This window comes from Excalfactoria chinensis, chromosome 13 (genome assembly GCF_039878825.1).
Source record: "Excalfactoria chinensis isolate bCotChi1 chromosome 13, bCotChi1.hap2, whole genome shotgun sequence".
Taxonomy (NCBI): domain Eukaryota; kingdom Metazoa; phylum Chordata; class Aves; order Galliformes; family Phasianidae; genus Excalfactoria; species Excalfactoria chinensis.
This window is the reverse complement of record NC_092837.1, coordinates 11,410,389-11,437,141: the sequence shown is the minus strand read 5'-3', so window position 1 is coordinate 11,437,141 and position 26,753 is coordinate 11,410,389. Positions and strand designations below refer to the sequence as shown.

At 51.9% G+C, this 26,753-nt stretch overlaps 1 protein-coding gene across 2 annotated transcripts; it reads left to right on the top strand.

Moving 5' to 3' along the window:
• Positions 1-248: 248 nt before the first annotated feature.
• Positions 249-2,889, top strand: DUSP1 (dual specificity phosphatase 1). Of its 2 annotated transcripts, XM_072348167.1 has the most exons (4): positions 251-744; positions 865-1,013; positions 1,122-1,341; positions 1,860-2,889. In XM_072348167.1, exons 1-4 carry the CDS (start codon positions 375-377, stop codon positions 2,228-2,230), a joined length of 1,110 nt encoding a protein of 369 aa, XP_072204268.1. In that variant the 5' UTR covers positions 251-374; the 3' UTR covers positions 2,231-2,889. The 2 variants fall into 2 exon arrangements, with proteins under 2 accessions (XP_072204266.1, XP_072204268.1); XM_072348165.1 differs by having other exon boundaries at positions 249-1,013; positions 1,860-2,883.
• The last annotated feature ends 23,864 nt before the right edge of the window (positions 2,890-26,753 follow it).

Genomic DNA, 26,753 nt, shown 5'->3' with positions numbered 1-26,753 from the left:
GTGTATGTTCAGGCACGTGTGTGCGCGTGTAACATGTAACCCTATCTATGTGTGTGTGTGTATATACGCTTACACACACAAACCAGCGCGCCCCCGCGCCTCTCAGTGCGCGCCGGCGCGCTCCGGCGGCCCCGCGGCAGATGACGTCATACCGGCGGTGCTGGGCGCGCCCTGTTTGGCGCGCCGCCAAGGTGACGTCTGCCCCGAGGACCACGTGACCCGCCCCATTGAGAAAACGGCGGCCGCGCGGCGCGCCACTATATAAGGCGGGTTGGGGCGCACGGGGCCGCGTTGAACCGCTTCGGAGCCCCGTTGTTTCGCGAGCTACAGCGCGTTGTTTCCTTGCGAGCCGGACGGAGCCGAGCGGCGGGGCCATGGTGAACCTGCGGGTGTGTGCGCTGGAGTGCGAGGCGCTGCGGGGGCTGCTGCAGGAGCGCGCCGCGCAGTGCCTCGTCCTCGACTGCCGCTCCTTCTTCTCCTTCAACGCCGCGCACATCCGCGGCTCCTGCAACGTGCGCCTCAGCACCATCGTCCGCCGCCGCGCCAAGGGCGTGCTGGCCCTGGAGCACGTCGTCCCCAACGAGGAGCTCCGCACCCGGCTGCGCCAGGGGCAAGTCCACACCGTGGTGTTGCTGGACGAGCGCAGCGCCGACCTGGAGCTGCCCAAGCGCGACAGCACGCTGCTGCTGGCCCTCGGCACGCTGTGCAGAGAGGCCCGCGGAGCCCGCATCTGCTTCCTCAAGGGTGAGTGCGCGGCCCCGGGAGCCGCCGCGGGACGGAGCCGGCCCCGCCGCCGGCTGAGGGCTCTGCCCGCCCCGTTGCACGCCGCGCTCACCCCGCGCCTCTCTCCTCTCTGCCCCGCAGGAGGTTACGAAGCGTTCTCGGCCGCCTGCTCCGAGCTGTGCACCAAACCCGCCGCTCCTACCGGTCTCAGCCTGCCCCTGAGCGCCAGCAGCGCGCCCGGCAGCGCCGACTCGGGGTGCAGCTCCTGCGGTACCCCCTTGTACGACCAGGTGAGTGCGGGCTCCGGGCTGGCGCTGCCCCGCCGCTCGCGGGCGAAAGGACGGGAGTCGTAAATCCGCCGAGCGATGTTAACCGGGCATCTGCCCCTCTTGTTTCAGGGCGGACCGGTGGAGATCCTGCCGTTCCTGTACCTGGGCAGCGCCTACCACGCCTCCCGCAAGGACATGCTGGACGCGCTGGGCATCACGGCGCTGATCAACGTGTCGGCCAACTGCCCCAACCACTTCGAGGGGCACTACCAGTACAAAAGCATCCCGGTGGAGGACAACCACAAAGCGGATATCAGCTCCTGGTTTAACGAGGCGATTGATTTCATAGGTAAATGAGCTCTCCCTGCGATCCTTTTGTCTCGGATGACGTCCCTTCGGGAGTGGTTTTTAGGGCATTGTGCTCCCCAGCGCTGCTGCCTGCGTTTGGGATCGGGGAACCTTTGTTGCAGGCTTAGGTGTTCTCAGGGGATGCGCCCATCACTTTCTCTGGGCTGAGAGAGGGATAATCTCAGCTTTACCAAACCATTAGAAATCTAGAGCCAAGAGAAATGGTATCCTCTAGAAAAGTGCTAGTGAATTTAAGTGGATCAGTATTAAAGTAATCTTGCAAGACTGCTAAAGTGACCCGGAGGAGCTATTAGTATAATTGGAATTGGAGCCCAGAATGAGAATAGCTAGACTGCAGCTTCCCTCAGGACAAAGGCTCTTTGTCTCCAAAGCACAGGGCTCACCTATTGGGCTCCTAAGGAGGGGATGAAACAAAGAAATGGAAAGCAGCAGCCTTTGCTTTCCCACCTCTGGAGGCAGTGGGACTTGTTTGTTAACTGGGTGTTTTAATTCTTTCAGATTCTGTTAAAAATGATGGAGGAAGGGTATTTGTGCACTGCCAGGCTGGCATTTCCCGGTCAGCGACCATCTGCCTCGCTTATCTCATGAGGACCAACAGAGTCAAGCTGGATGAAGCCTTTGAGTTTGTGAAGCAGAGAAGGAGCATCATCTCCCCAAACTTCAGCTTCATGGGGCAGCTGCTGCAGTTTGAGTCGCAGGTTCTTGCCCCCAACTGCTCAGCAGAAGCTGGGAGCCCTGCTATGTCAGTATTGGACAGAGGAGCATCGACCACCACAGTCTTCAACTTCCCAGTCTCCATCCCTGTTCACACCTCATCCAGTGCTTTAAGCTACCTTCAGAGCCCCATCACCACCTCCCCAAGCTGCTGAAAGGCAGGCAGAAGCGTGACCAGAACTCAGAATTCTTGTCTCAGAAGTGCAATAACTATGGGGACAGTATCATCAGCCACTTGTCCTGTGGGGAACCATCCACGTGTCCTAGAACGCTGTTGTAAACACGAGGAGCTCAACCAGTGTTCTGTGTATTGCTGGCTGCTGAAGCCAATATTGGGATGCCTGCTCAGAGATCAGAGGATGCTGCATTTTCCTGAGCTGTTCCCCTTGTCTTCTGTTTGTCCTAAGCCTGCTGCATGTTCAGTAGCGTGCTCACCAGTATTTCCATTCCTGGACACTTTAAGCAACACTGATGTTGTCCCCTTTCATGACAGTCCTATTTATTTATTTTTGTTAGTTCATTGTTTTGCCTTCATGAACCTGAAGTTGCATTTCTAGAGAAACCAAATACCTCAGTATTTTTTTTGGTACTGTAATCCTGTGTGTATATATCTGTCGGCTCTTCTTGTTTCCAAGCACTGACATGAAAGCACTGGGCGAGTGCTTCTTAAGTTGCCAAGGGTTGTATGTTTGATTTATTTATGATGTGAAATAATATATTTCTTCTTAGGAAGACATAGTTTTGTTACTTGATTATAACTTTTTATACAAACAGAATAAATTATGATATTTCTAGTGAAAGCTGGATATACTTCAAAACCTTGTGTGTGTTACTGTCCCTGAGCTTAACTTTAGAAGCTTCCTAAAGAAAGAAGTCTGAGTTTCTGATGGAGTTCAACCTCAGGCAATGTGACTGAGTAGGGTCTTAACTAGATAGAAAAAGTGAGCTTTAAAATACTCACACTTGACTAGAAAGTTCTACTGTTTTCTAGCCTGAGCCCTTTGTCCCTGTATAATTACGTGCCATGGCAGACAGCTGGGGCCAGATCTCAGCTGTGGGGTGGCTTTGGCTGTGGTGGTGGCTGCACAGCTGTAAGAGTTGGAACCAGCTGAGCATGGATTGCAGTGGGTTTAAAGGAGTCCTCACCTGGGAAGGAAGAAGCTTCCTTATTGCTTCTTTGAAGGTTAAGTCTAAAATTTAGCCTGTTGCCAACTGATCTCCAGCATGTATGAGGTTGTGCCAGGGTGTTTTCTTTTTCTGTCTTGCCTCTTAATTCCTTTTTGCAACCCAAACTCCTTCTGATCCCTACAGTGAGTTATTTGGCTTACTGTACCATCTCTGTAAATAAACCAGGGCATAACAACAGATCAGGTAACCCACAGTCACCTAATTTTGTACCCAGACTGGAATAAACTCTTGTTGCAGCTTCCCCACTGGGCTGACTTTCACCCAGTGCTTGAGTTGAGGCAACGTGAGGAGTTGTACCCAGCATAACCAAAGCTGGGTGAGCACTGTGGGGTGACAGCCAGTAGTGTAGGGCAGCTGCTGTGGGTTGGGTGTGATACTGTTGTGTGACGTGTAGGGGAGAGCAGTGCTGCTGTGACATGTCTTACCAGAGAAAGCTGGGCAGCTGGAGGCTTGCTTTCTTAGCATGTGGTGATGGCAGTGCCAGCTGCTGGCATGTAGGAGAGCTCTGGGATGCTGGGTGCTCTGTCTCTGCTTGGGGGAGCACCAGTCTTCCCATCTCTGAAATTCAAGAGTTGGTGCTACACTTGCCCCATCAAAAGTGGATTTGCTGAGGCAAACAACCGAGGGTTATGATTCTTTGTGTCAATTCAAGGCAGCTTAGTATTTACAATCCAAAGTCCAAGCTTCTAGGTAGGGGTTGTTAAGCACGAGGCAGCTGCAGTCTCATCATATAACTGAGGACTCACCGAGTGCAACTCCTGCTGAAACTCTGCACGTTACCTGGAGCACTGACAGCGCTAAATCCACGAGCCTTCTTACAGGAGAAGGTGCCCTTGAAGGCCGGGCTGCTGTGAGGCACTGCTGTGTTGGAAGCGCAGCCACATGCGCAGCTCTGTCGTCAGCAGCCGCTGGCAGCCAACAAGCTCCAGCCTGACGCTGAGGATAGAGCACCCAGAGCGGCCAAAGGGGAGCAAGAAATGCTCCCCAGGCACCAGGAGCTGAAGAAAAGAAAGTCATCTTTCTGCAGTGCGAAGAACCTCAAAGTGCATCCCAGGTCTCTCCCACCCTGCAAAGCCCTTTCCTTCCCCCTGGGGAGGTCCCCTGTCAGGTGAGCTGCTCCATGGGACTGTGCTCCCAGTAAGACGCACAAGGCTGTTTCTGAAAACGTGAGCCCTTCTGCACCTGTGGAACAAGCTTTCACCTTCAAATCAAAGCAGGGCTTGTTCAGTGGAAAAATACAACCTTGGCAGCCCTGGCAGCGCAACTGATAAAAAGTCCTGCCTGTTAATCACAGTTCAAACAGAAATCCGCTCCCCGTCAGCTGGGGGAGCTTGTTTATGTGTTTCTTGGAACAATAAAACTCATTACCTGGCAGCTGATCAGCTTTTCTAACCTAAGCAGGCACCTGATGGGGGCAGAGCTGCGGCAGCACAAAGCACAGCCCTGTACCAGCTGGAGGTGCAGCCACCCCAGCTCAGTGCAACATTCCTGGGCTGCGCAGTGACCTCCTGCTGCCCCCCCAGCACAGTGATGCCCCCAGTTCCTGCAGACTGTTTGTGGATGGGACCATGGCTGGAGCCCAAACTGCTCCCATCTGAGGCAGGTGAAGGATAAGGGGGGAATAGCAGGCAGAAGGAGGTTGGCAGTGGAACACTGAGCTCTGCACTGATGCCACAGCACTGGAGGAGATGGATGGATGGATGTGGCCGAGCTGAACTCCCTGTGAATATGCTGGAGGGATCTTTTCCATCTTCTTTCCCTCATTTATTCACCGTGTGGCCTTTACAGCTTGGAATTTCCATCTCCCTGTCTCTCCGCATGCCAGTAGTACTCAGCTGAGCTCCTGCCCTTCTCTCCATCCTGAGACCCCCAGGAACTGAGCACACAACAAGAGTGTGTAGAGTTTTAGCTTATGTAAAACTGTCATTATACAGTTGCTTATGTCCCCATGGAAACCACGAGGAGTTTCCCTTCACTGGGGACGGCACTAACATCACTTCCTGCTGCTGACAAACCAATTTGTCACAGTGATAGAAAGGCACGCTCCGTAGTTGCAGGAACTGGCTCTGGGCTTTGTTCCTCCCAGGCCAGAGCTGGTGACTGTCCCTGAAGGCAAGCAGCAGTCAGCAGGCACAGACAGAACCTCTGTGTCAGTGCAGCACACACAGAGCAGCAAGGACAGCCCTACACAGCCGTCCCACACACCATCTCCCACCAGCACAGACCCATGGATGGTCCCAATGACCCAGGGGTAGCACAGGACCCCTACGGGGACACAGCACGTAACACCCCCAGTAAAAAGCAGGAGTAGGGGATGCAGAGTGCCGGGTTATCTCATGACAAACAGACAGAGCTCCAGATTAGAGTGCTGGGGTAATCCCCTTGTCTCAGGGCTTTTGCCTTTCTGTTGTAATCAGCACTGTGAAAGGCGCTGGGTGCGCTGAAGCTTAGGGACTATCCTGCATTAGTCACCCTACAATCAGAACAGCAGGGTCACAAGGCTATGTTATACGTTTAGGTTGAAGAAGAACATTACATCCTGATCTCCACAGGCAAATCTAGTTCACCTGCTTAGCACCTGGTTTTGTTTTCACCGCCTGGCTCCAGGGCAGCAGAAAGGACACTGCGAGTCAATTGGAAATTGTATCTCAGTGCAATCCTGGCTTCCCCAAATCCACTCCAATCCAAGGCTCAAGGGAGGTCAGGGAAACAGTTAAAGCTCAGGCTCAAACTCACTGATGCTGAAAGAACAAATGATCTGAGCTCTGTGCTGCATGGAAACACGTGTGACCTCCCCTCTACGTGCTCTTTGCTCTGTGCAGAGCACAGCCAAGAACAGGTGGGCATGGTTAGCAGCCATCAGGTGTAGTGGGACCAAGGTCTTAAAGGGGGGAAAGAGAGGTAGGGCCTGGTGCTCTGCTGAGTTACATGGCATTGCTGTAAGGCGTTCAGCCTGACTAGGAAGCACCAGGGGACCTGGCTCAGCTCTCTGTCCTGTTTTTGCTCAGGCTGAGGCCATGCAGTGCTGAAGGCAATACCTATGGGACAGCCCTGCTAGCCAGGAGGAGGGAGCACGGTTACTCTGCCACCGGAATGGGTAAAGAATTCCTATTCTGAGAGCTATTCCTCATGGTGGGATTGTGGTTCCCAGGGTTTCCAGCTACCGTGGGGCTGAGCATCCCACCTGTGGGACGGTGTGTGCCCCCAGCTCCACGAGCACCCACAGCACAGCCAGGACATGGCACAGCCCATTGGATGAGGCCAAGCCCAGGATGCCGCCGGGCCGGGGGTTTCCTGCACAGCATGCTCAAGGTCCCACGTTTGCGTGTTTCCTGTGCGAGGCAGAAATGAGTCGCTCTGGGCTTCCCCTCCCTGGCGCTGCTGGGAGGCAGATGAGTGGGTGAGATGAGACACCCGGCGCAGCCCGCAGGTGACTTCCAGCTCCCCTTCCACTGCAGTTGCCCTGCTGGGGGGCGGCCCTGCCCTTTGTGCCATGCTGGAGTCGGAAGGGCTGAGAGTATTCAGCAGAGCCAGAAGAGGGGATGCTGGTGTACACTGTGTGGCGATGGGGATGGAGTGCAGCTACTGAGCGCAGATGTTAACATCCCCATTGCTTTTCCCTGGCTGACCCAGGGCTTGCTGTGTGCTCTGGGTGGATGACTGAGGTCTGTGGGAACGGCCACTTCAACAGCTGGTTTGTTCCAAAATCCATGCAGGGACTATCCCAAGTGCCACAGAAAATGCTTCATTTCTCAAAAACTGGTTGTGTGTGACACCAGTCCCCCTCATTTCAGTACCTTTTGGTTCCCAAACCGTAGGGCATACTTAAAAATAAAGTCCCTGAGGGCTCTGATATGATGTAGTCACTGTCTAACTCGGTAACCACTTGTCTACAAATAGGGATACTTGAAAAGTTGTGTGTCTTTTTTAGAGCCTAATTCAAGTCCCACTTGTACAAAAAGAAAATAAACGACAGTGTGATTTAGAGTTCTAACTTCTGATGTTAATTCAGTTTGTTTGAATTGTGCTTCTTTTCTTCCACCAGCAACTGTGGTAGATGCAGCTGAAATAACAATTTTGGGTCTCTGATATACTGGAAAGAGTGAATTTCTTCTCATTGTCTTCTTGTTGAAGGCTCACCTCTGGTAAATCTGTTTCTGCATCAGTACCTTGTTCTTGTAAATCTTGTTCTGGGTTTATTAGCCTGCCATGGAGTCGAGCACCATGTGGTTCTGATGGCAGGTTGCTCTAATTCAGGGAGGATATACACTGCAGATGTTCATTAACTAACTGATTAACTTGCAGACCAAGCAGAAGTTTCTTTATTGCTTTTTGCAATGAAACCTTAATCATTGTAGGTGGTTTTTCTTTCAGGGGCCTTCTCCATGATGAATGTTTTAGAACTGCGTCAGCCATTTATGTTATGTGATTGCATATGCACACAGGATTGAAAACAACCTATACGTATAAGATGCCCACCAGCAAGGTGAGAACTTTTCAGCTTCTTACTGGTTTCGAGTGCCCATCTCTCACTTCCACTGCCCAGGCTGTGGGGTCTGCCTATAAACAAGTGGTATGAACTGGCAGGTTGCGGTTTTTATTGGGTGAGTGCTGGTTTAAATGTTTCATTAGAGGATGTTTTCTTCTTGCTTGCTGTCAGAGCAAGAAGTCAGCAGTCCTACACGTCTGTCGGCTGCGACAGCAGCAGTTGCAAACTCTGTCTGTGTCTGAGCACACATGGAATTTCCCCCTGCGTTGCCGCGCTCTGCTCTGGTGTTGCAAGAGATCAGAGCTTCCAGTGGGCAGTCACAGTGTGAGGGGATGCTGGGCTGGGGTCAGACAGCCACACCTGTGTGTCTGCTGCTTCTCCTATGGCCTGCTCTGGGCAGAGCACTGAGGGTGTGCAAAGAGCTCTGCTGCGATGGGCACAGGGTGCTCAGAGCTGGGTGGGCACGTGAGCACAGTTGATGCTGGGACTGCTGTTGAGGCAGACAGGGGTTGGGAGCCCAAGATGTCCTTCCCAAACCTCACAAGGAGCCAGCTGTGCAGCACATTGCACGGCCCCAAACAATAGTTCCCACCCTTTCCTACCGACTGGGAGGAACAAAAAGAACAAAACTGTTTGCAAGGAGGAAAAAACCACCCTGTCACTCCCAGTCTTTTGCTCTTCTGTCTCCCTTCTTCCTCTCCGCAGGATATCTGCCAGCAGACAGCACTGAGCACACCCCAGGTTTCAGCACCTTCCCTTGCCCTTTCCTTGTCCACCAGTGCCAAAGGAAGGTGGCCTTTTATAAATGCCTTTTGTTCCTATGTGTACAGCTTCCCTTCCAAGCTCTGGGGCCAGCTGACGTCAGGGTGCTCCATTTGGGCTCCAAGGGCTGCTATCTGCAGCTGATGCCTTCCAGGAGTGGCAGGAACACAGCCGGGGGGTGGGAGGGAGGGAGGAAGGACACAGTATTGGGATGCAGCATGATGCTGCCCACCACCTCTCCCTGCTGGGTGCCAATTGGTTTGTTGAAGAGTACCATGGTCATTTATGGCCTTGTGTGGGCAGGACCTGCCCCCTGGCACCCTGTCTGTCTGTCCAGGCAGCTGGCAGAGCTGCGCGTGGTACTGTGAGCAACGCGCCAAGCTATTTTTAAGGAGCCTGGGCTGCATCCCAAGTATAGCGCGCTCTATTTCTGGTGCAAAATGATCTTCCTGGGTGGGGGATGCAGGGATTTTTTTTCATACGAAATGTGTGGGTTTGGGCACGCAGTCAGGGGGAGAAACAACTGGATGCAACTGGAAGAGAAGGACAAAAAAAGCAAGGAGGGCTGGTGGCTATGGAGGTCTTACCCAGAGCTTGGTGCTCTCTGCCACCATTGGGTGCTCACTGCCAGTGATTTGCTCATGGATGAGGAATTTGAAGGTGCTGGGTTTGGTTTACAGCTGGGGTGTATTGAGGACAACATGGAGCTTTGCATTTGTTTGAAACAGGCTGCTGGGTGAGCTTCAGATTTCAATACATTTAGCAGGGCTAAAAGGATGAACAAGGATGCTAAATGCAGAGCACAAGCTTGCTGTTTGCTTTCACCAATTTAGGACCCATGTCTCGCTCCAGACTGACTGAATCTCAAGGGCAGCAGGACTTCTTTGTTTCTTTATTTGTTTTTGCTGGAGCTTAAAGAAATTCCAGTGAAGGAATTAATCAGAAAGATTAGTTTGTTTACTACATGCCTTGTAGTAGTATCAAGTACGCCCTCAATAGTGCTGCAGGCTTCTTTACAGTAGGGATGTTACACTGACAGGGTACAGGAGGGAATGGCTCTGCTCCTGCCTTCGGGTGCTTGAGCAGATGGATGGGACCATAACCCACAGCCTGCTCAGTGCATGAACCTATCCTGCAGGTAAAAATCTCCATGCACAGCCACAGACCAATGCCAGCACAACCTCTGCACCTACGTTGGAAACTGGAGGGCTAAAATAGTTCCTATTCTTACAGCACAGGTGGGCTGCTGAGCACATAAAGGCTTCTGGGAAGGATGGAAGCTCCTTTCCTTAAGGCTTTCAGGAATTTGCCATTATTTGGGTCATGCAATTTAAGGCCCGTCCAACATCACGCTGCAAGATGTATCCCTTTCTGAAGGGCACATCTGTGAAGATGTGATGGAGATAGTAACGTCTGTAGGGTTTTTGGATGGTCCTTTAGCAGACAATCAGAAACCACTGATTCTTAACATAGTTTACTTACACCAGTTCACCTCCTGCTTTTCTAACTTGGTTTACTTTTCTCTGAAGTGAGGACTGAGATGCTAAGCCTTACTGCTGTCAGCTTTAATTAGGCAGATGACCAGCTGGTGACAGCATGCACCCGCCAGGCTTTTTCCATTGAGCACTTTAAGAGGAGATGGGAAGGACTGGCTTGCAGGGAGGTTGCTTTGTATTGGTTGTGTTCTCTTCTTGCATAGGGAGGTGAGGTTCTAATACGCAAGGGTGAGCACAGCTTACCTAGATCAGGTTAGAAAGGGTCATAGCAAGGTGAGAGGTGGGGAATGTGGGTTCTCCCTCAGAGCTGACCACTTGGCTCATGCTGGGACCTTCAGGGAGAGAGTTCTGCATTTCAGAGCAGCACTGTTGTTTTCAAGTTATTCTTCTGTTTCAGGAGGCTCACCAAAATCTCTGTTGCTCAATGTCGGAGCCCTTTGAAGGCTGGCAGTGCAATGGTGTTCCAGCTCTGGTGTTTCTCTCCCATGGGCAGATGCTGCATGTGGTCTCATAGCACTTCCAGCTTTCCATACATTTATTCCTGATAGAAGTGGGAAGTGCAGAAATAAAGATGGAAGGTGAAGCTGAGTTCAGGCAAAATTGCAAAGCCACGCACCATCTTAGGTTGGTGATTTAAGGATTCTATTGACAGCACTGGAGAGCCTGAAATTCGTCACTGTTTGCCTAAGCCTCTCCCTGCTATTGCAGCCTGAGCTGCATTGTTGCTCTGCTTCTCTCTGGCACTTCTGAGGGACAGTTTAACCCCTGGGGTCCCGTGGACCATTTCTCTCCTATTTTGGCCTTCCTGCCACGACGTAAGCAGGTGTAAGATATCACCATGTCAGAAGTCTCTTCTCGTGTCTCCTTTCCACAGGGAAACAGCTGTTCTGGGACTAGGAACTGGAAAAATGGACCAGTTCTGTGCCCTCCCCCTACTTGTTATTTTCCTATCCCACTTCAGGGCAGTGCTGGGACTCTGAGAGTCAGTGAAGCAACAAGACTTGGCTGTGCTGGAAGAGCAGTGGCTCAGTGGCTGCCTGCACGAGCACGGTGGCCACAGCTGAGCTGCCACTTGTCACAGCAATGGGGCTGGGCTGTGGATGCACTGCGCTGTTTGCCCTGTTGCCTGGTAGCTGTTGTGATGTGTTTATCCTCATCCTGGGCTGCCTGAATGGCTGTTCCCTCTGCTGCAAAGTTCACATGAGGTCCCACAGATCACAGGCTGTAAAAAGTGATGGCCTGGCCATTATGCTAACGGTTCTGCTGGGGGCTGCTTATGCAGCAGGGGTGCAGAGCCCATGCAAGGTGCAAAAGATACCTGTGTGGCTACAGATCCTGCTTGCCAGCTGAGCAGCCAACTCCTCCTTTGTGGTGACTGTGCCAGTATCACTGCCTGCATGGGAGGTGTCATCATTGCTTTCCTTGTTGAGCTGTCCCTGCACACAGGTGATGTGTGGGGAGTGCATTGCTGCCAGCCCCATGTCAGGGCAGGGAGCATCACCTGGGGCTGGGCACAGAGTAGGGGAGGTCAAATCAGGCCAGTGACCACCTTACTGTTGTGGCCCCATCCCACCCAGCCCTGCTCCAAGAGCCCAAGGCATCCAATAGGAACAGTGTGGTTGGATGTGGCGGTGAAGAAGCGGCTCACCAAACTCCACGTGCACCCTGAGAGGTGCTGGCTGTGTGAGGACCCCATCCGTGACCCTCGAGGGGATAAGTTTCACATCAGAGAGGGCTGTATGAGACCACCAGCTTTCCCTGTGCCACTTGGAGCTTCCTGTATCTCTAGCCAGCTCTAACCTCCTCCTGCGGTGCCCAGCACAGGGGTATGGCCAGCTGGCCCCACTGCGTGCCCCTCTCCCCATGTAGCCCCTGGAGGAGGGGGGCTGTTTGCGCATGGCCCGGGGCGGAGGAGCCTTCCTGCCGGCCGGTGGTGACGTTGGCTCGGCAGGAAGGAACGGCGGGTTCCTGAGGGAGCCGGGGACATTCCTGCCATAGCTGAGTGGGGCCCCTCGCGTCCCGCAGGGCGCTGAGGCTATTATTGAAGCCCGTTGCCGTGGCACGCTTCCAGGCCTGTATTTCTTCTCACATCGGAGGGTGGAAGCAGCTCCCCCCGCCTCCCCCCCCGAAGAATCCATCCAGAGCCTTCTCGAATGGGCTGTACTTTTCCATCGTGGGGCAGAGAGAGCCCTGCAGCTCCGAGGAAAGAGGACAAGGAGATGTGTGGGGTTGGGCTGGAATTCAGGGTCCCTATGAAGAAAGGCACCCATGTCCTTGTGCCCCGCACCTATGGACTGGCATTGGTTGAAATAGTGTCCAGAGATCACTTTGAGCATAAGAAACGTTTCATAACAGCGATGTTCCTCGCTGTATTTTGCTCACTTCTGTTTGAAACTTTCTCCTTTTTTTTGCAGCAACTTTGTTTCATTCCTTCTTTTGCCTTTGGAGGACACTTAATGATTGTTGGAACAGCTTTGGCTGCTGCAGTGAGGTTTCTGTGATGGGACCGCATGCTCATCCCCTCCACATCTGCCTCCTGGGGCCAGACTTCTGCCAGGTCAAGGCAGCACTGGCGATTATTGGGACGATTTCTGTATATGGACATTTCTGCCCTAGAGAGCCACAGTGCTGAGATGTCTCAGAGTTTTTCGCTCACACAACAGACACCAGGTCCCTCTGGAAGGCAACGCTTGAGGCTGAAACTGAAAGTTTGGAGAGAATGAGTCACCGGTGCCCTGGTAACGTTGGCGAAAACCAGCCTCAAACATGGCACAGCTCAAGGTTTTGCAATCCCTGCAGCCACCCCCTGCTCACGCAGTGGGGCCGGGGAGAAGGGGGTGGGAGGATGGGGGATGGAGCATCTTCCACCCTCCTGTTAGAGAAGAGGGAAGATAAGGTGAAGGGGGGACCCCCAAGTCTCTCCGGCACAAATGCATTGGAGTGACATGTCCACATCTCCGCTGTTGCTCCCTTCCCCCCACATCCCAAAGGTGGTGAAACACTGTATGGATATCTCTCTGGAGATTCCTGCTCAGGGCTGTGGACATCCACCACTCAGACACTGTGCCTGGGGGTCTCTATGCAGCAGTAACACCCCGGTGTCTGCCGTGCTGTGACAGCAAACAGTCTGAAAGCTTCAGCTGGTTTCTGTATGGTGTTGGACTTGAGGACAGGCTCACAGCCCAGCCTGGAGCAGCACACGACCCCTCGAGCCCACATTCGCTGTCTTTGGGAAGGCTCTGAGCCCAGTTCAGTCTCTTTGGGGCCAGAGCCTTCCCCAAGTACTGTGGAGCTGTGCGGTGGAGCTGCCCCTGTGCTGTCCCTCCCAGCAGGGCTGCTTTAACTCACAGAATCACAGTCTTCCAGATTAGCAGGGCTCACGTCAGCGCCTGGAGTGGGAAGCATGCTGTGCCTAACCACCGCAAAACATAGCAACGGCAACAGCAGGGCCTGCATCTGCGCCAGCAAAACCAGCACTGGAAGAACCCAAACCAGTTCTTCAGGCTTGCCTGGGCTTTGCAGTGCAGAAGGCAGCAAAGGATGGGCCGGGCTGGGTGCTCTGAAGGCTCCCAGCCTGTCAGCAGAGGCCTGAGGCAGTGGAGGGCCTTGGCAGCAGCCATGGCAATGCCTGCGTGTTGTTGTGGGAGCTCTGGATCCAAACCCACATCTGGGGCCAAAGGTAGAGCTCTTGTACCAACCCACAGCTGTCCCATGGAGCACTGCTGTGGGTCCCAACCACCCAGGAGCACCATCCTGCCCTCTGCTCATCCAGCACAGGACAGATGGAAACCATGACCATCCCCAGCCCAACTCCAAACACGGTGCTGGGCAGCGGGAGGCAGATGGATAGGCTGATGCAAGAGCTGAGATTAATGCTATCGTAACTTCCAGTGCTATTAGTAGTTAGCAAAACAGGCTGGCCTTTCAGAACCCACTTGCACAATTTGGCTCTCCTGACCCTTCTGGCCATATATTCTCCAGCTCCCTGAGTCCTGCAGGACACGCAGTTTCCTTTCACTGCACCCCAGCTGCCCAGCCATTTATAACCTCCACCTCAGCCGGCTGGGTCTCATATTTTGAAGCAGCATGACAGAGCAGGACTGCTTAGCTTTCCTTCTCTGCCTCCTCCCACACGCCTTGCTTGCAGAACCTCCAGCACTTCCCCTTCCCACACGAAGTAAGCTCTCACAGCGCAGCACATGCAGCCCACAGTGCTACTCTTACTTGCTGCTTGATCTTTGTTTTTGGACTTTGCAGGCACCTGTTGCAAGGCAGGGCCCCTTCCTGCCATGTGCTTTCCGTGCCTGGGAGCAGTGCACAGCTCGGGGTGAGACTTTTGTCCCTGTGGTGCCATTGTCTGTGTCACCTGTGTCAGCAAGAAGCTCTGAACCGTGTGGTCTCAGAGCTGCCTGGTCCCAGGACACCAGGAGACACGTGCTTAGACAACTCAAGTTGCAATCTAGAAGCAAATGCAGACTGCAGAAAGAACTAAGGAGGGAACAGCAGATTATGGCTCACTGGGCTGCAGTCAGAAGCCATGCTGAGACATTAAGGAGATGATGCTGAGATACTGACAGGACACATGGAGCCTGCTAATGAACCAAAAACGAGTCAGGTAACTCTCTTCAGCCCAAATTTGGCAATCTGGGGAGGAAACCTCAGCTCTGACAGGTGTGCATGTCCCCCAACAGTGTCACCACAGAGCGGCACTGCTGAGTGACTACACCTGATGTGCATGTACCTGCTTTGCCAGCAAACATGTAGCCACTCTGTTAGACATTGCGTCAGCACAGTGACCACCGCAGAGACACGGCAAGGTGCTGTGATCTCAAGCTCTTATTCAGACAGTAGTCACATCAGTGTAGATCTTGACGTGCTTCGTTGAGGTGAGTCTCCATCAGCTTTACACAGAGGAAAGAGGTGACTGAGTCATGAGGTAACTTGTGAAAAATCATCTGTGATGTTTGGGGGGGGGGGGGGTGGAGAGAGAGAAATGGGGCTTGTGTCTCCTGAGTCCATCTGCCAGCTCCATGCAGCAGCTGCAACTGCTTTTATCAGCTTCCACACGCGATGAAATGTTCCCCAGCACATTTTCCACTACTTTTTTTTTCCATTCTAAAAGAGAGGCTACTAAGTCCGAATGACTCACATTGAGCCAAAGCAGAAGTTGCAGCCACATACCTTACACCTCTGGACTTCCAGCCCTGTGTCAAACTTCTAATACTTCTAAGGTGTTGCTCTGAGACCTGCAACGTTTTGCCACTCTTTCATGGCATTAAGAGGTGGATGAACAGTTTGTCTTCAAGGTGCTACGAGGAAAACGCCATACCCTAGTTTTCAGTCTTGGAGAAAGACTTATGAGAACCCCAATGCTCGCAAATTTGACTTGGTGTTCTTTCTGTCCTACGATGGGCTCCTGAACAGTACTGCTGTCACTGCCAAACCACTGTTCCTATTCACACCAGAGTGGTGGGTGGAAGCCAGCACACCCACAGAGGACACAATCCCTCCTTCAGAGAGGTCTGTCTCGTCCAGCTCTGCTGTCACATTAGCTGAGAGGGGTTTTTTTTTAGTTTCCTTCTCATACAACACGCTCTAAAATAGCCACCACAGAATGAATAAATAAAGAGCTGCCAAGAGTTTAAATGTGGCTACCTTGCTCATGCTGTTTTTTAGAAGTAGCTTCTTTCCTACATAGACATCTTTTTCCATGCTGAATTTAAGGGCACTCATCTGCAGTTCCTGGATATCGTTAGGCCAGAACAATGTCACTGAGGGGGCTGTGGGCAGCTGGGGACAGGGGGAACAGGATGAATGGGCCCAGGGAGCAGCTCTCAATAAGGACATCTCGCACAGGGCACATGGTAGTCCTCGATGCAGCACATATTCCCCTGTGCTATGGAACTCAAAAAGCATTTATTTCACAGTGCACTTGTCCCAGGCCAGGAATATACATGTCCACCCTTGCAATACCTCTAAGGTGAAAAGCATCATAGAAATATCACCCTGTCGTGCTCAGCCTGATAGAACTTGGAACTGTGATTGAGATCTGCTCTTGGGTACTGCTCTACAAGTACTAACCAATTTGCAATTAGCAGCATGTTCTTCTCCATCCCTGTGTGTCTTTCTGCCATCTGCTGCATCCGAGGCACAAAATGGGATGACTGTACAGCTGGCCGAGTCTGGCTTGGTTGGTATCTGAGGGGCAAAGCCCTGGGATCAGCATTGTGGAACTGCTAGTGACTTCATTCCATGTGGCCTGCAGCCGCGTGGGGTTATTTGGTCTTTTCTTGTTGTTTTTCCATGCTTCTATCAGATGACATTTAGGGGTGTGAAGATGTCTGACCTACCAGAGATGTCCGAAAAGTTTGCTATGGTCTCAGCGGGGATGTCTCCTTCCTTCCTGCCTTCTCCTCTCCTAGGGCAGACTGTTTGCAGAAGGGAAGGCATGTCTGCCTGACAGTGTCTTTCCTCCTCTCACCAAGCACTGTGGTTACTCAGAATGCTGCCCAGACCGAAACCTTCCCAGGAGTCTTTCCCCTCTTGCAAGGAGCTGTACCGATGTGAAGGTGTTTGGCTCTGAGGAGGATGGCCGGATGCCATCCTTCTGCTGGCTGTCCTGTCATCAGTTCTGTGCATCCAGAGCAGTAATGTCAATGCATAGAGGTGAACCCTGAGATATTCGCAGAGCTGTGGGCAAGCAGCAGATGTAACGAGCCGACTCCCAATCGACATCAGCTAGGCTGAGAGACAAACTCTTTCAGTTGCCGGAGAGATGACCGGGACTGCTGTCAGCCCCAACTCACCCCGTAAATCGCACTTCAGTTCGTTCTTCGAGAACTTTGCTGCAGGTTCGTAGGGACGAGCTTCCCTCTAGCGGACATATGGGCAGTTGCCGGCTCGGGGCTCGGCCCGGCCTGGCTCCCTGCTTGATCTGCAACGAGGAGAGTGCTGGTGATGTAACCGAGCTACAACAATGCTTGCAGAGCGTTTTTTGTTTTCCGTTTGTGTTCTTAAAGATAAGTGTCCGTTTAATTCCCGCAGCATCCTGAGTGCAGGATTTGTTCTTATCGTTATCTTGTGCTTTCAAGGGGAGAAAATGCTGGAAAGACTTTGCTTAGTGAAGTCATCTGAGGTTAGGACTCAAGAGATGTAGGAGGGAGGCTGATCTGTCACATCACTCAACTGCTGTTCACGGAAAGAGCACTTCTTTGTCATTCTGCAAGTGGCCCTTAACAGAGTTTCACACTGAAAAATGTGAAGTGACTTAATGTACACTCTTTGCTCTCCAGCAGCATCTTACTGAGGGCATGAAAATCTGAGCAACAGCATGCTCTGATGCCACAGCACTGGGAGACATGGGGCTTTGTACTGTGTGCTGCTGAGAGACCTCAAGGGAAGCATTGCTCCTCCTGTTCCCTGGGGATCGGGGACTCTCTTTGTGGTTTGGGGATCAAGCTTTGCAGAGTGCTTTGAGATCTGCTAACAAAATAGTTATGTCAGAAGCTAAGCATTCGTATCATTATTGCTTCAGCTTTTGACAGGGCATGGAATCAAGGTGACCTCCACAGCTATATGCCAGTTCATGGGCACTCAAGGACAGGCAACACAGCGACATTGTGTGCAACCATACACAGCTGCAGGGACTGGACAGAGAACACGGATGTACCCTGGGTGGTTGCTGCAGTGCTCTGCTTATGTAAGATCTGCTCTTCTTTTCAGTTCGTTTGCCGTACTGTGTTATTCTTCCACTGCTTCCAGAGCAAGGGCTTAAGGGAAGAAGAATGCAAAGGGCATGTTTTGTTACTTCGATGAGGTAATTCACTGTCCTGCTACTCAGGGGATCTGGCCTCACATAACCCACAGAACACATCTTTCTGCTTCTGTAGCAGTGAAGATGGGGCTGGCCCTGTCCCTGCTGGACCCACCCCTGCAGAAGTGGCTGAGTGTGTGAGTGAGCTCCAAAGGTTCCTCACTTCTTGCTGGGAAAGCTGTGGGCTGCACTATGCAGCTGGAATAGCTGGCTGCCTTGTGATGCAGATGCTGTATCCCTAGAGCTGAGGTGTGATTGCTTATGGGACCTAAAGCTTTCCTTTCCAAAGGCTCTTGGTTCCAGTCCTGTAATGCATGCTGAAGGCTAGCACTGCCTGACAGCTGCTCGGTGGTCTTGGTATGAAATGAGCTGGTGAACTTCAGCTTGGATCCCAATGGGGACAGATGTTCATGTTTTAAGAAATCATTACTGTGGTCTCTACTAGCCAGACTGCTTCTTGGCAACAATAGGAAGGTCAGAGCTTGAATAAGCACAGAAGAATTTATAAAAATAATAATAAAAAAAAGGTCAGGATCAATGCAATTTGGCTCCAAATCTGCACGGGAAATCTGCTCTCTTTGTGATATTGTAACTGTGGAAATACCGTATGAAAATCTACCCTAATCAGGCCTTCTTCCAAAGCATGACACCAACACAGGAACTGCGCAGAACGACACGGGGGCTGTTTTAGGCACTGTGATGCTGGACAGCCTTTTGTCTGAGCCACAACATCACTTTCCAGACTGCAGCTCTGCCAGGACCAGCAGGTGTGGCTGAACCTCCTGGCAACCCTGTGTCCCAGCAGCAGTTCCTCAGTGGTGGAGCTAAGTGGAGAAGGGTGTTGCATCCTTCCCTGCTGGTTTCTGTTTCTGCCCTCAGAGCAGAGCGCTGGGCTCCTTTCAGCTTGCCTCAAATGCCTGGAGAGAGGGACAGAGAGTGGTTTGCCCAGCTTCCTGATCCTCCTGAGGACAGCCCACCAGCTGCTCCAGCAGGGCTGGGACACGCTGGAGATAAAAGGAGGCCATTCTGATCCATCTGGAAATACTCACCGGGGCTGTAAGGGCTGAGGTCCCGGCTAAACTGAAGGAAACAAGATGGCTGAGTAATGAAACATGCTGAGCATGCCAATCAGATGGCTGCAGGGTCCATTTCCCCGGCAGTGGGGCGATCACCTGGGAGTAGGCAGCCACGGGCTCGCTGCTTCTGAATTCAGATTCCCATTGCACCTGCTTAGGTAGCTGCAACGTCCCTGTTATTAGAGGGCTGGGAAAGCTTCTCAGGGTGCTACTCACCCTCCTCAGGAATGACAGCATGTCTGTCTTCTGGGAACAAAGAGAGAAAGACGTCTCTTTTGCTTTAAGAAAGTATGGGAACCAAGCACCCTTTTGTTGTCGCTGCTGCAGTTATTGAGGGCTCCAGCTCGCCTCCTGCTGCTAGTCCGGGCTTGCTAAGGACGCCACAGGATCAGCAGTTCTGCGTCGCGCTGCTGCTGTTTGTGTTCCAAGCGCTATTATTAGGAACCCAAACTGCTCGAGTGACCCCAAACCTGGTGGTGAGAGGGGCTGTAACTGCCGTGTAAGGACAGCACCAGCAGCTCTGCCGGTTGCTGGAGCGATAGACACCTTGCGGTGTTGCTCCCACCTAATGGAGAAGATAAGAAGTGCATTAGCAGATAAGGAGCATCTGCATGTCCCAGTCACTGCCCACTCACACTCAAACAAGACATCCGTGTCTCGGGGGGCTCTCATCACATAACCACGCTGTCTGATAACGGACATGGTGATGCTGGGGGGAAGGTGGCAGCAGTGTTCCCGTGAACACATTGCTGTTCCCATCCTCCAGGACTCGTCCCTTTCCCTGGCTCAAGGCAGCAGCACATTCATCTGCACGTTGTGTCCTCATTATTGCGTCTTTGGTCGCAAGGGTAGGATGTGTCTTTATCTGCACCTAAGCAATTCAGAGTTGCTGGCATCCAGTAATGTTCTGCATGCAGCTATAAACGGAAATCAGCACCGGGTAAGTGATGGCCTCCCTGCTGCCACTGCCTTCATTCCCTGTGTTATGCCCCAGGGCTGCCTGGCAGTGGTGACAGTAGAAACACTCAGGAATTGCACACCTTCTGTTCTGCTCTCTTACTGCCTCCAAAACCCCAAATAGCTCAGTGCAAAACTTAAGAGCAAATCAGATAACGGGGAACAGAGCGTTCCTGGGCAGTGGGACTTGTCCCTGTTGTAAACCTTCCTGCTTTCTGGCACGGGAGGACCACGCTGTCTGAGATGGGAAGAAATCCTCGCCCTGCTCTCTGACAGTGACCTTCTCCTGTCCTAGAAGCTGCGGTGCCTCGGAGCTGACTGCTGCGTGTCAGCTGTTCTTTCTGAACGCCTTTCACTGCACTTCTAAGCAGTTATTACTCTCACCATCACCGCGCGGGGACTGCACATAATCCCTTGTACAGCCTCCGCCTGCGCATCCAAAGCACCAAGCGCGCGATGCGGTCAGGCTGGCGGAGCAGCCCTCGGAGATCCCGCTGGGCACCGCAGCACCAACAGCTGAACTCGAGGACACGGACCGCCCCGATCGGCCTCGAGCTCCGCCCGCGCGCTGCGGTTGGCGGTGGCGGCGCGGGGCGGGACGGGCGGCAGCTTCGAACCCGCGGGGCGAAAGAAGCGCAGCGTTACCCGCCGTCCCGTCCTGCCATGGGGAACGCCGAGTCCGTCCTACACGGCGCTGCTGTCAGCATCGGTAAGTGCGGGCCGGCTGTCCGGTGTCCCCGCGCCGCTCGGGTCGGGTCTGGCTGTGGGCAAAGGGTGAAGAGCTGAAGGGGCTGCCCAGCGTTGTCCCTCAGAGCGTGGGCTGCGGCGACGGCAGCGGGGATACGCGGCGTGACGGTCGTGCTGGCTGCAGGTTGAGTGCCTGCGGTGTGTGCCTGGCTGAGCTGTGGGTGCACCGCCAACAAGGCAGGAGTGCTGCTGTGTGTGTTTGTGGTTACTGCTCATCCCCGGACTGCCCTGCGTGGGGCTCCCACGTCCCCGCGGTGGGAGCAGCGGTGACATCGCGCTGTTGTCCTGCCGAGCCCTTTTGCTGCGACTCGAAGCGCTCCGCTCCCAAACCGCCCGCCAAGCCCAGCTGCCAGCTGGGAAACGGAGCTGGCAGAGCGCTCGGACTCGCGCTGTTTGTTCGGCGGGTGTCGGGTTTTGTTGCCTTTTATGAGCCCTGAGCGCGGCCAAGAAGGCCGGCAGCCTGGTTGGCTGGATTTGAAGGGAGCTGATAGCCGCGCTCAGCCAACCCGCGCTCCATAAAGCAAATAACGCGGGGTGGAAGGAGGGAAGCCTCGATTAACGTGTGTGCTGGCTGTGCCCGGGCTGTGTGCTGGCTGTGTCTTCTCACTGCTGCTCCTGACAAGCAACGAACTTCAACAAGACAGAACTTGTTTCTCCTTAACGGCCCTCTGGCTTGGTGCTCTCGGGATTGCAGTATTGCTTCCAGATGTGTGTGACCTGCCATGAGCTCGGTTCTAAGTCAGGCGTTGCCATTCTTCTCACCTGATTCTTAATAGCACTGTTAGAAGTGTGAGTGATTCTCCAGCTGTTCGCAGGGTGATGAGGCTTAAGGACTTCTTTTGAGCCTTTTTAAGTGTCTCATTTTGTTTTCTTTTCCTCTGTGGGGGACAATTAACTATTTGGTTCCTGGGAGTGTGCCAGTGTTGGGATTTACTGAAGACATGCAAGTTCTGCAGCGATGTGCAGCTGCATTGCTGGATGCTCTCACCTGAGTGTGGGTGCTATGTGGCAAGAGGGCAGAGAATGGTCACCCTGGGGCTGTGCCAGGACCTGAGCCTGAGGTCACATCGCTCTCCTCTCTGCTCGTTAGCAAATGCTTTTGCAGAGGCCCAGGTGTTCCGTGTTTGGCTGTTTCACATGATGCCAAGTGCCACTTGCTGCAGGAGGGTTTGGGGGAACTGCTGCAGATTTAGGAGATGTGTGACTGCAGAACGAGAAACAGAAGCAATGGCTCTTGATCCTTGTTTCCTACTCCTATTGCTCCCAGGTGTGTGGGGTAATACTGAGTTCAGGTGTGTATGTACACTAAAGGGAGGGTTTCTGCTGCTCTGCAGTGTGTTGCTAATGCCAAGGATTGGGCTCTGGTTGCATCCCCAGTGAATGTGTGCCTTGGGTGTGGGCAATGCTGGGTTGCTGGTTCCCCTCCTCCTTGTAGTTCTTTCTCCTGAAAGTTGCTGATGCTGTGTTTGTTTTTTGGGGTGGTTGGTCCCCATTAGATTTATCTTTTTTGCTTTATAGTAGGAGATTATTTCTAACTGATACGTGACCGTGCTCCCCAATGCTGGGTTTTGATTTGAAATCCAAAGTCCTGATTATAAAGCGAGTTTTGCAAAACAGCACCTGAGATAACGTTTTTGAAGTTAATGCACTGTCAGGCAAGTCAGACCTCAATAATACATTGTGTCAACAGTTACTGCTTGCACTCCTGTTTGCTCAGCAGAGAAGATAAATAATTGCACTTAGTTTCAGTATTGGATACCAGAACAAAGATGGAGTTAATTGTCAAGGTCTGAGAAAGGAAGAACATGTAAAACTCTCAACCTGCCCTCGATGTGCAGTAATTTCTTCCTGAACAATACAGCCACCAAACATCAAACTTTCCAAAGCCAGCAGCACTGCTCATGCCCAGACTGCACAACTTCCTGCTGGTTTCTATACTGTATTCTATACATCCCATAGCTGAAGTTCCAGCTGTGCCACTTGCATGTAATGCAGCTTTCATGGGGGTTGCACGTTGCAGCCTGAGCTTGGAAGGGAGATTTCAGGGGTTACCTAATTCATCCCAGCTATTGGCATCCCCTTCTGCTGTGATTCTGTGTTGCTTGTGCCATTCTCCATCTGAGCTGAGGTGTGCAAAGAGGTGTTCTGGCCAGCAGCGTGTCTGCCCCAGCTGTGATAGGGCTTGGTGCATCGGTGCCTATTTGGCATTTGCTGTCTTTCATATGGATTTCCCTTAAGAGCCGGAGATGTCACTGAGGTATGAGGGACCATTTATAAATATGGCTTTGTACGATGGTTATACAGACTATAGGCTTGAGTGATAAGGTCAGGAGATGGCTGGCCTGGACTCCCTGGTTGTGGCTGGGAGAGGTCCGGTGACAGCAAGGTGCCAGGGTGGTAATTCTCACTAGAGGGCAGCCGACGTTAAAAAAAGGAAAATCTGTTCTGTGACCGGGTAGCAGGACCGACCGGGAGGGGGAAGGAGGAGCTTCATCCGTACTAGGAGAAGGGTGCTGAGAAGCAGTGGCTTAAGGTATTGCTATTGCTGGAGTGCTAATGCTGTCTGGTAGCCGGTAAGCAGGAGAGGGCACACCTGAGAGTGGGTTCTTACTACTTGTGCAGGTGCCCGCATGTAGTGGTTGATAGCATGTAGTGGGTGTGAGCACTGCTTATGTCTGTGTGGATGTTTAATTCTTCAGCCCAGAGTGCAGCGGCCTTTCTTGGTATCTCAGCAGAACAGTGCTTACGTGGTTCAGTGTCTAATGAGAGCAGCTGTGGGCTGATGCCTTGATGAGACCATTCAGTCGAGATCTGTTCAGGAAGGTCAGTTACCATTGTCTGGTTTAGTTCCTGGAGAAGAGCTTGCAATGGGCAGATGGATCCTTGGGGAGTAATTACATCTTTATCCAAAGGCACACTCCTTTCAACAAGAGCCTCTGACTCACCGTGTATGCCACCTGTCTTTGCCTTTTTCTTTCTTCTCTCTTTTTAAAATACATTTTTGTTCTAAGTCATCCTTCCATGCAACTGACCAAATGCAGCATCCTCCAGGGGCACTGTGCATCCCTCAGGACAGCAGGGAGCCCTGTGGCATGGCAGCAGCTTTGGATTGTTTTGCATCTCCCGGGTTCCTTCTGTTGGAGATGCTCCCTGTGGACCTGCTGCTGCAGATACAAGAGAGATTTGTCTCTGAAGGTTTTGTTCTCCCCTTGCTCTGAGCAAAGCTGTACAGCCAAGAGTGAAGGAACCATTCCTGTGTTTAGGTGCCATCAGACCTCCCCACCAAATCCCTTCCAGGGTCTGGGGCTGCCCCTTCCTCAGGGAAGCTGGCTAAGCTGTGTGCTTTTAAGACCAGTGTTCAAATGATGTCTTGCACTCACAACTAGGAACTTATCTGTGTATGTTTTGTCCTCACCGTTGTGCTAACTCCAAGTCATTGTATCCAGCTGCCTAAATAATGTGTGTCATAGTTAATTCCTGCACGAACTGTGTTTCCATCCATTGCCTGTCACGCATGGATTAACAGCAGTTACATTTCTGAGCTAACCTGCACACGCTGGGCTGCAGGTGGGCTCACTTAGCTGTGGAGAAAATGGATAATTCTCATTGTGTTAAGCATGGCTTGCTCAATGCTTTCATTTTATACCATATATTAACAGAGTGCTCCAGAGCTGCAGTTCAGCACACTATAAAACGCAGTGCTAAGTTTGGGTTACCTGGCACCTTGGGACCTTGCTGTACACGATAGCCTTAGGTGTATTTTTCCAGATAAATCTATGTAACCATTGTTCATTTATCACAAAGGTAACGAGAGGGAATACATGCTGTGTTTCCTTGTCAGTGCACAGGCAAGTGTACCAGGACCCAGATAAAATGACTAATTACAGCCCCTACAGGAGATGGGAATACACCAAGGAGGGCATTCCCATTATGTCACTCTGGTACACCCCTATCTGGGCTCTTCACTCAGGATAAGTGCCTTATCTTCTCTGCAGGCTGCTGCACATTCCTAAAAAGGAGCATCCCCGTGCCCTGACTGGAGAGGACTCTCACGGAGTTTGACATTCAAATAGCACAGTTATAAATGTCTGCTCTTGCCTTGAACTGGAACATAAATGTTTATTGCTTCTGTTACTCTCCTGACAGTTTTCCTATTAATTTAGTGCTCAGAAAGCCTTCCCTTTCGGACTTCATCTGGGTACCAGCCTGAAAGTCTGTTAAAGCTGCAGACTTTATCCCCCATCAAGGACAGCAGCTTTGGTTTTGCAATCCAGCCCTGGGTTTGCAGAGGTGCAGTTTCTTTTGTGCACCTCTTTCCTTTCTGGCAGAGATCACTGCTGGGGCTCTGGGACCCTGGAAGATCTGGAGGGTAAAACGGGGCAAGGGGAGAAAGCAATGAGAAACTTAAAGACCTAAAATGACGCTGAAATTCACCCGGCCCTCTATTGTCTCTATTTTGGGGCTTCTGATAAAACCAAAGCTTGATTCTAAACATGCAATATTTCAGCAAGGAAAAGCGAGACAAAGAGGCTATTTAAAGCCACCATCTTTCCATGGTTTGGCTCTCAGACTCTACTTCTTTTGTGTCATTGTGTCTATGGAAAAACACACACAGGAGCCTAACGAAATACAATGTGCACTTCACACTACAGATTTAGAATGCCTGCAAAGGTCAGATGTGATCTACTCTTGGGTTTGGGAGATGGAGGCTTTGGGCTGTTGCTAAAGTATCTTGGATTTCTGTATTGCAAGGCTAAATACTGTAATTGGGCAATAGGAAGTACTTGGATGTGATATATTCAATGCACTGCAGCCTGTACAATTCAGTAACCTGCACAGCTCCCTCCTGTGTGCTCATTTTTGGGTCTGAAAACTGAGGCTTTATCTTCCACTCACGATTCTGCTGTCTTGCTGTATGATTCTTGGATGAATCTCCTGCACTGGTGGTGCCCTTCAGTGCCCTTGGTTGTATAATAAGGCTGTGAATACATACGTAAAACATTTTGATAGCTATAAATATGGATGCTAAGTGTCACAACATGTGCCCTGTTTGGAAGCAGCTACAAAACCATCCCAGAGTCTGCTAACCTGGAACATCTTTGTTCTGGCAATAGGATGAATGCAAGGGGACTTGCTAAAGGCTATGCTAGAGGGATCTCTGAGGCTGGGGCATGGGACAGAGGCTGCAAATTCTCCAGGAGGAAAGGGTGAAACAAGGGATTTGTTAGAAATTGCAGCTGCTCCCACAGGTTGGGAGAACATGGCTGAATATGGGATGTGCACAGGGTGTAAGGTGGAGGGGCAGCCCGCAAACCAAGCAGGATTGTGGGATCCTGAAGGACCCAATTGAAAATCTGTAGAGCTCTGCTGAGGAGATGGGGCAGTAAGTGTGCTTTAAAAACCTTTCTAACAGAACACTGATGCTGAGAGAAGTAACTCTTGCATGTCCTTCAAGGTTAAATCCCATACCAGTGTAGCCAAGAAGGCAGAGCATGGCAAAAGAGGGTTGTCCACAGTGTTGGTGTGTAGGGCTGCGTTTCTCAGCAAGGAGGGGTGCTGGGCAAAGGGATGAGGATGAAGACTCTGATGGAGGGCTTCTATTCTGGTGGCAGCAGTCCCCTAAAAGCTTGGGGTAGGCCAGGAGTCCTGGCTGGGATCCTTGATGTCATCTCTGAACTGTGCTGCTTTCCTGAAGCTAAGGGTGTTATGAGTATTGTATGCATTTTAAAGCTTCCTATCTTCAGCATTGTGATGGATGTTTGGCCTTATTGAAGTAATCTCCTGCAAGGATTTATCTATTTTTCATGTGTCAGCGACATAAACTTTGTTTTAGGAAGTCTTCGTGCTGAATTAATTTGTTCTCTGTCAAACCGGTTTTGTTCTCTGCTTTAACCTTACAAATGGGAGAGCCCAACTCCCAGAGATGTGTGTGCATCTCTTCTCCTGCGCGTGGCACTCACATGCCAACAAATCCAAACCTTCCACCTGCCAAATGCTCTGAGCAAACACAGCTGGCTGTGGTGTTGGCAAGGAGTGCAAGGCCCTATGTGGACTCCTTGCCTTCAGCTGGGGAAGAAGGACTGCTTGGCCAAGGGCTGCCAGGTGGAGCTGGAGCCCTCCACCTGCTCCTGCCCCACAGAGGGAACTGAA

Excerpts from the sequence above, each read along its gene's own strand:
- DUSP1 (XM_072348165.1), top strand. The coding sequence starts at position 375 with ATGGTGAACCTGCGGGTGTGTGCGCTGGAGTGCGAGGCGCTGCGGGGG. Across the intron at positions 1,014-1,121 it reads GTACCCCCTTGTACGACCAG|GGCGGACCGGTGGAGATCCT; the intron begins GTGAGTGCGGGC and ends CTCTTGTTTCAG. Across the intron at positions 1,342-1,859 it reads CGAGGCGATTGATTTCATAG|ATTCTGTTAAAAATGATGGA; the intron begins GTAAATGAGCTC and ends TAATTCTTTCAG.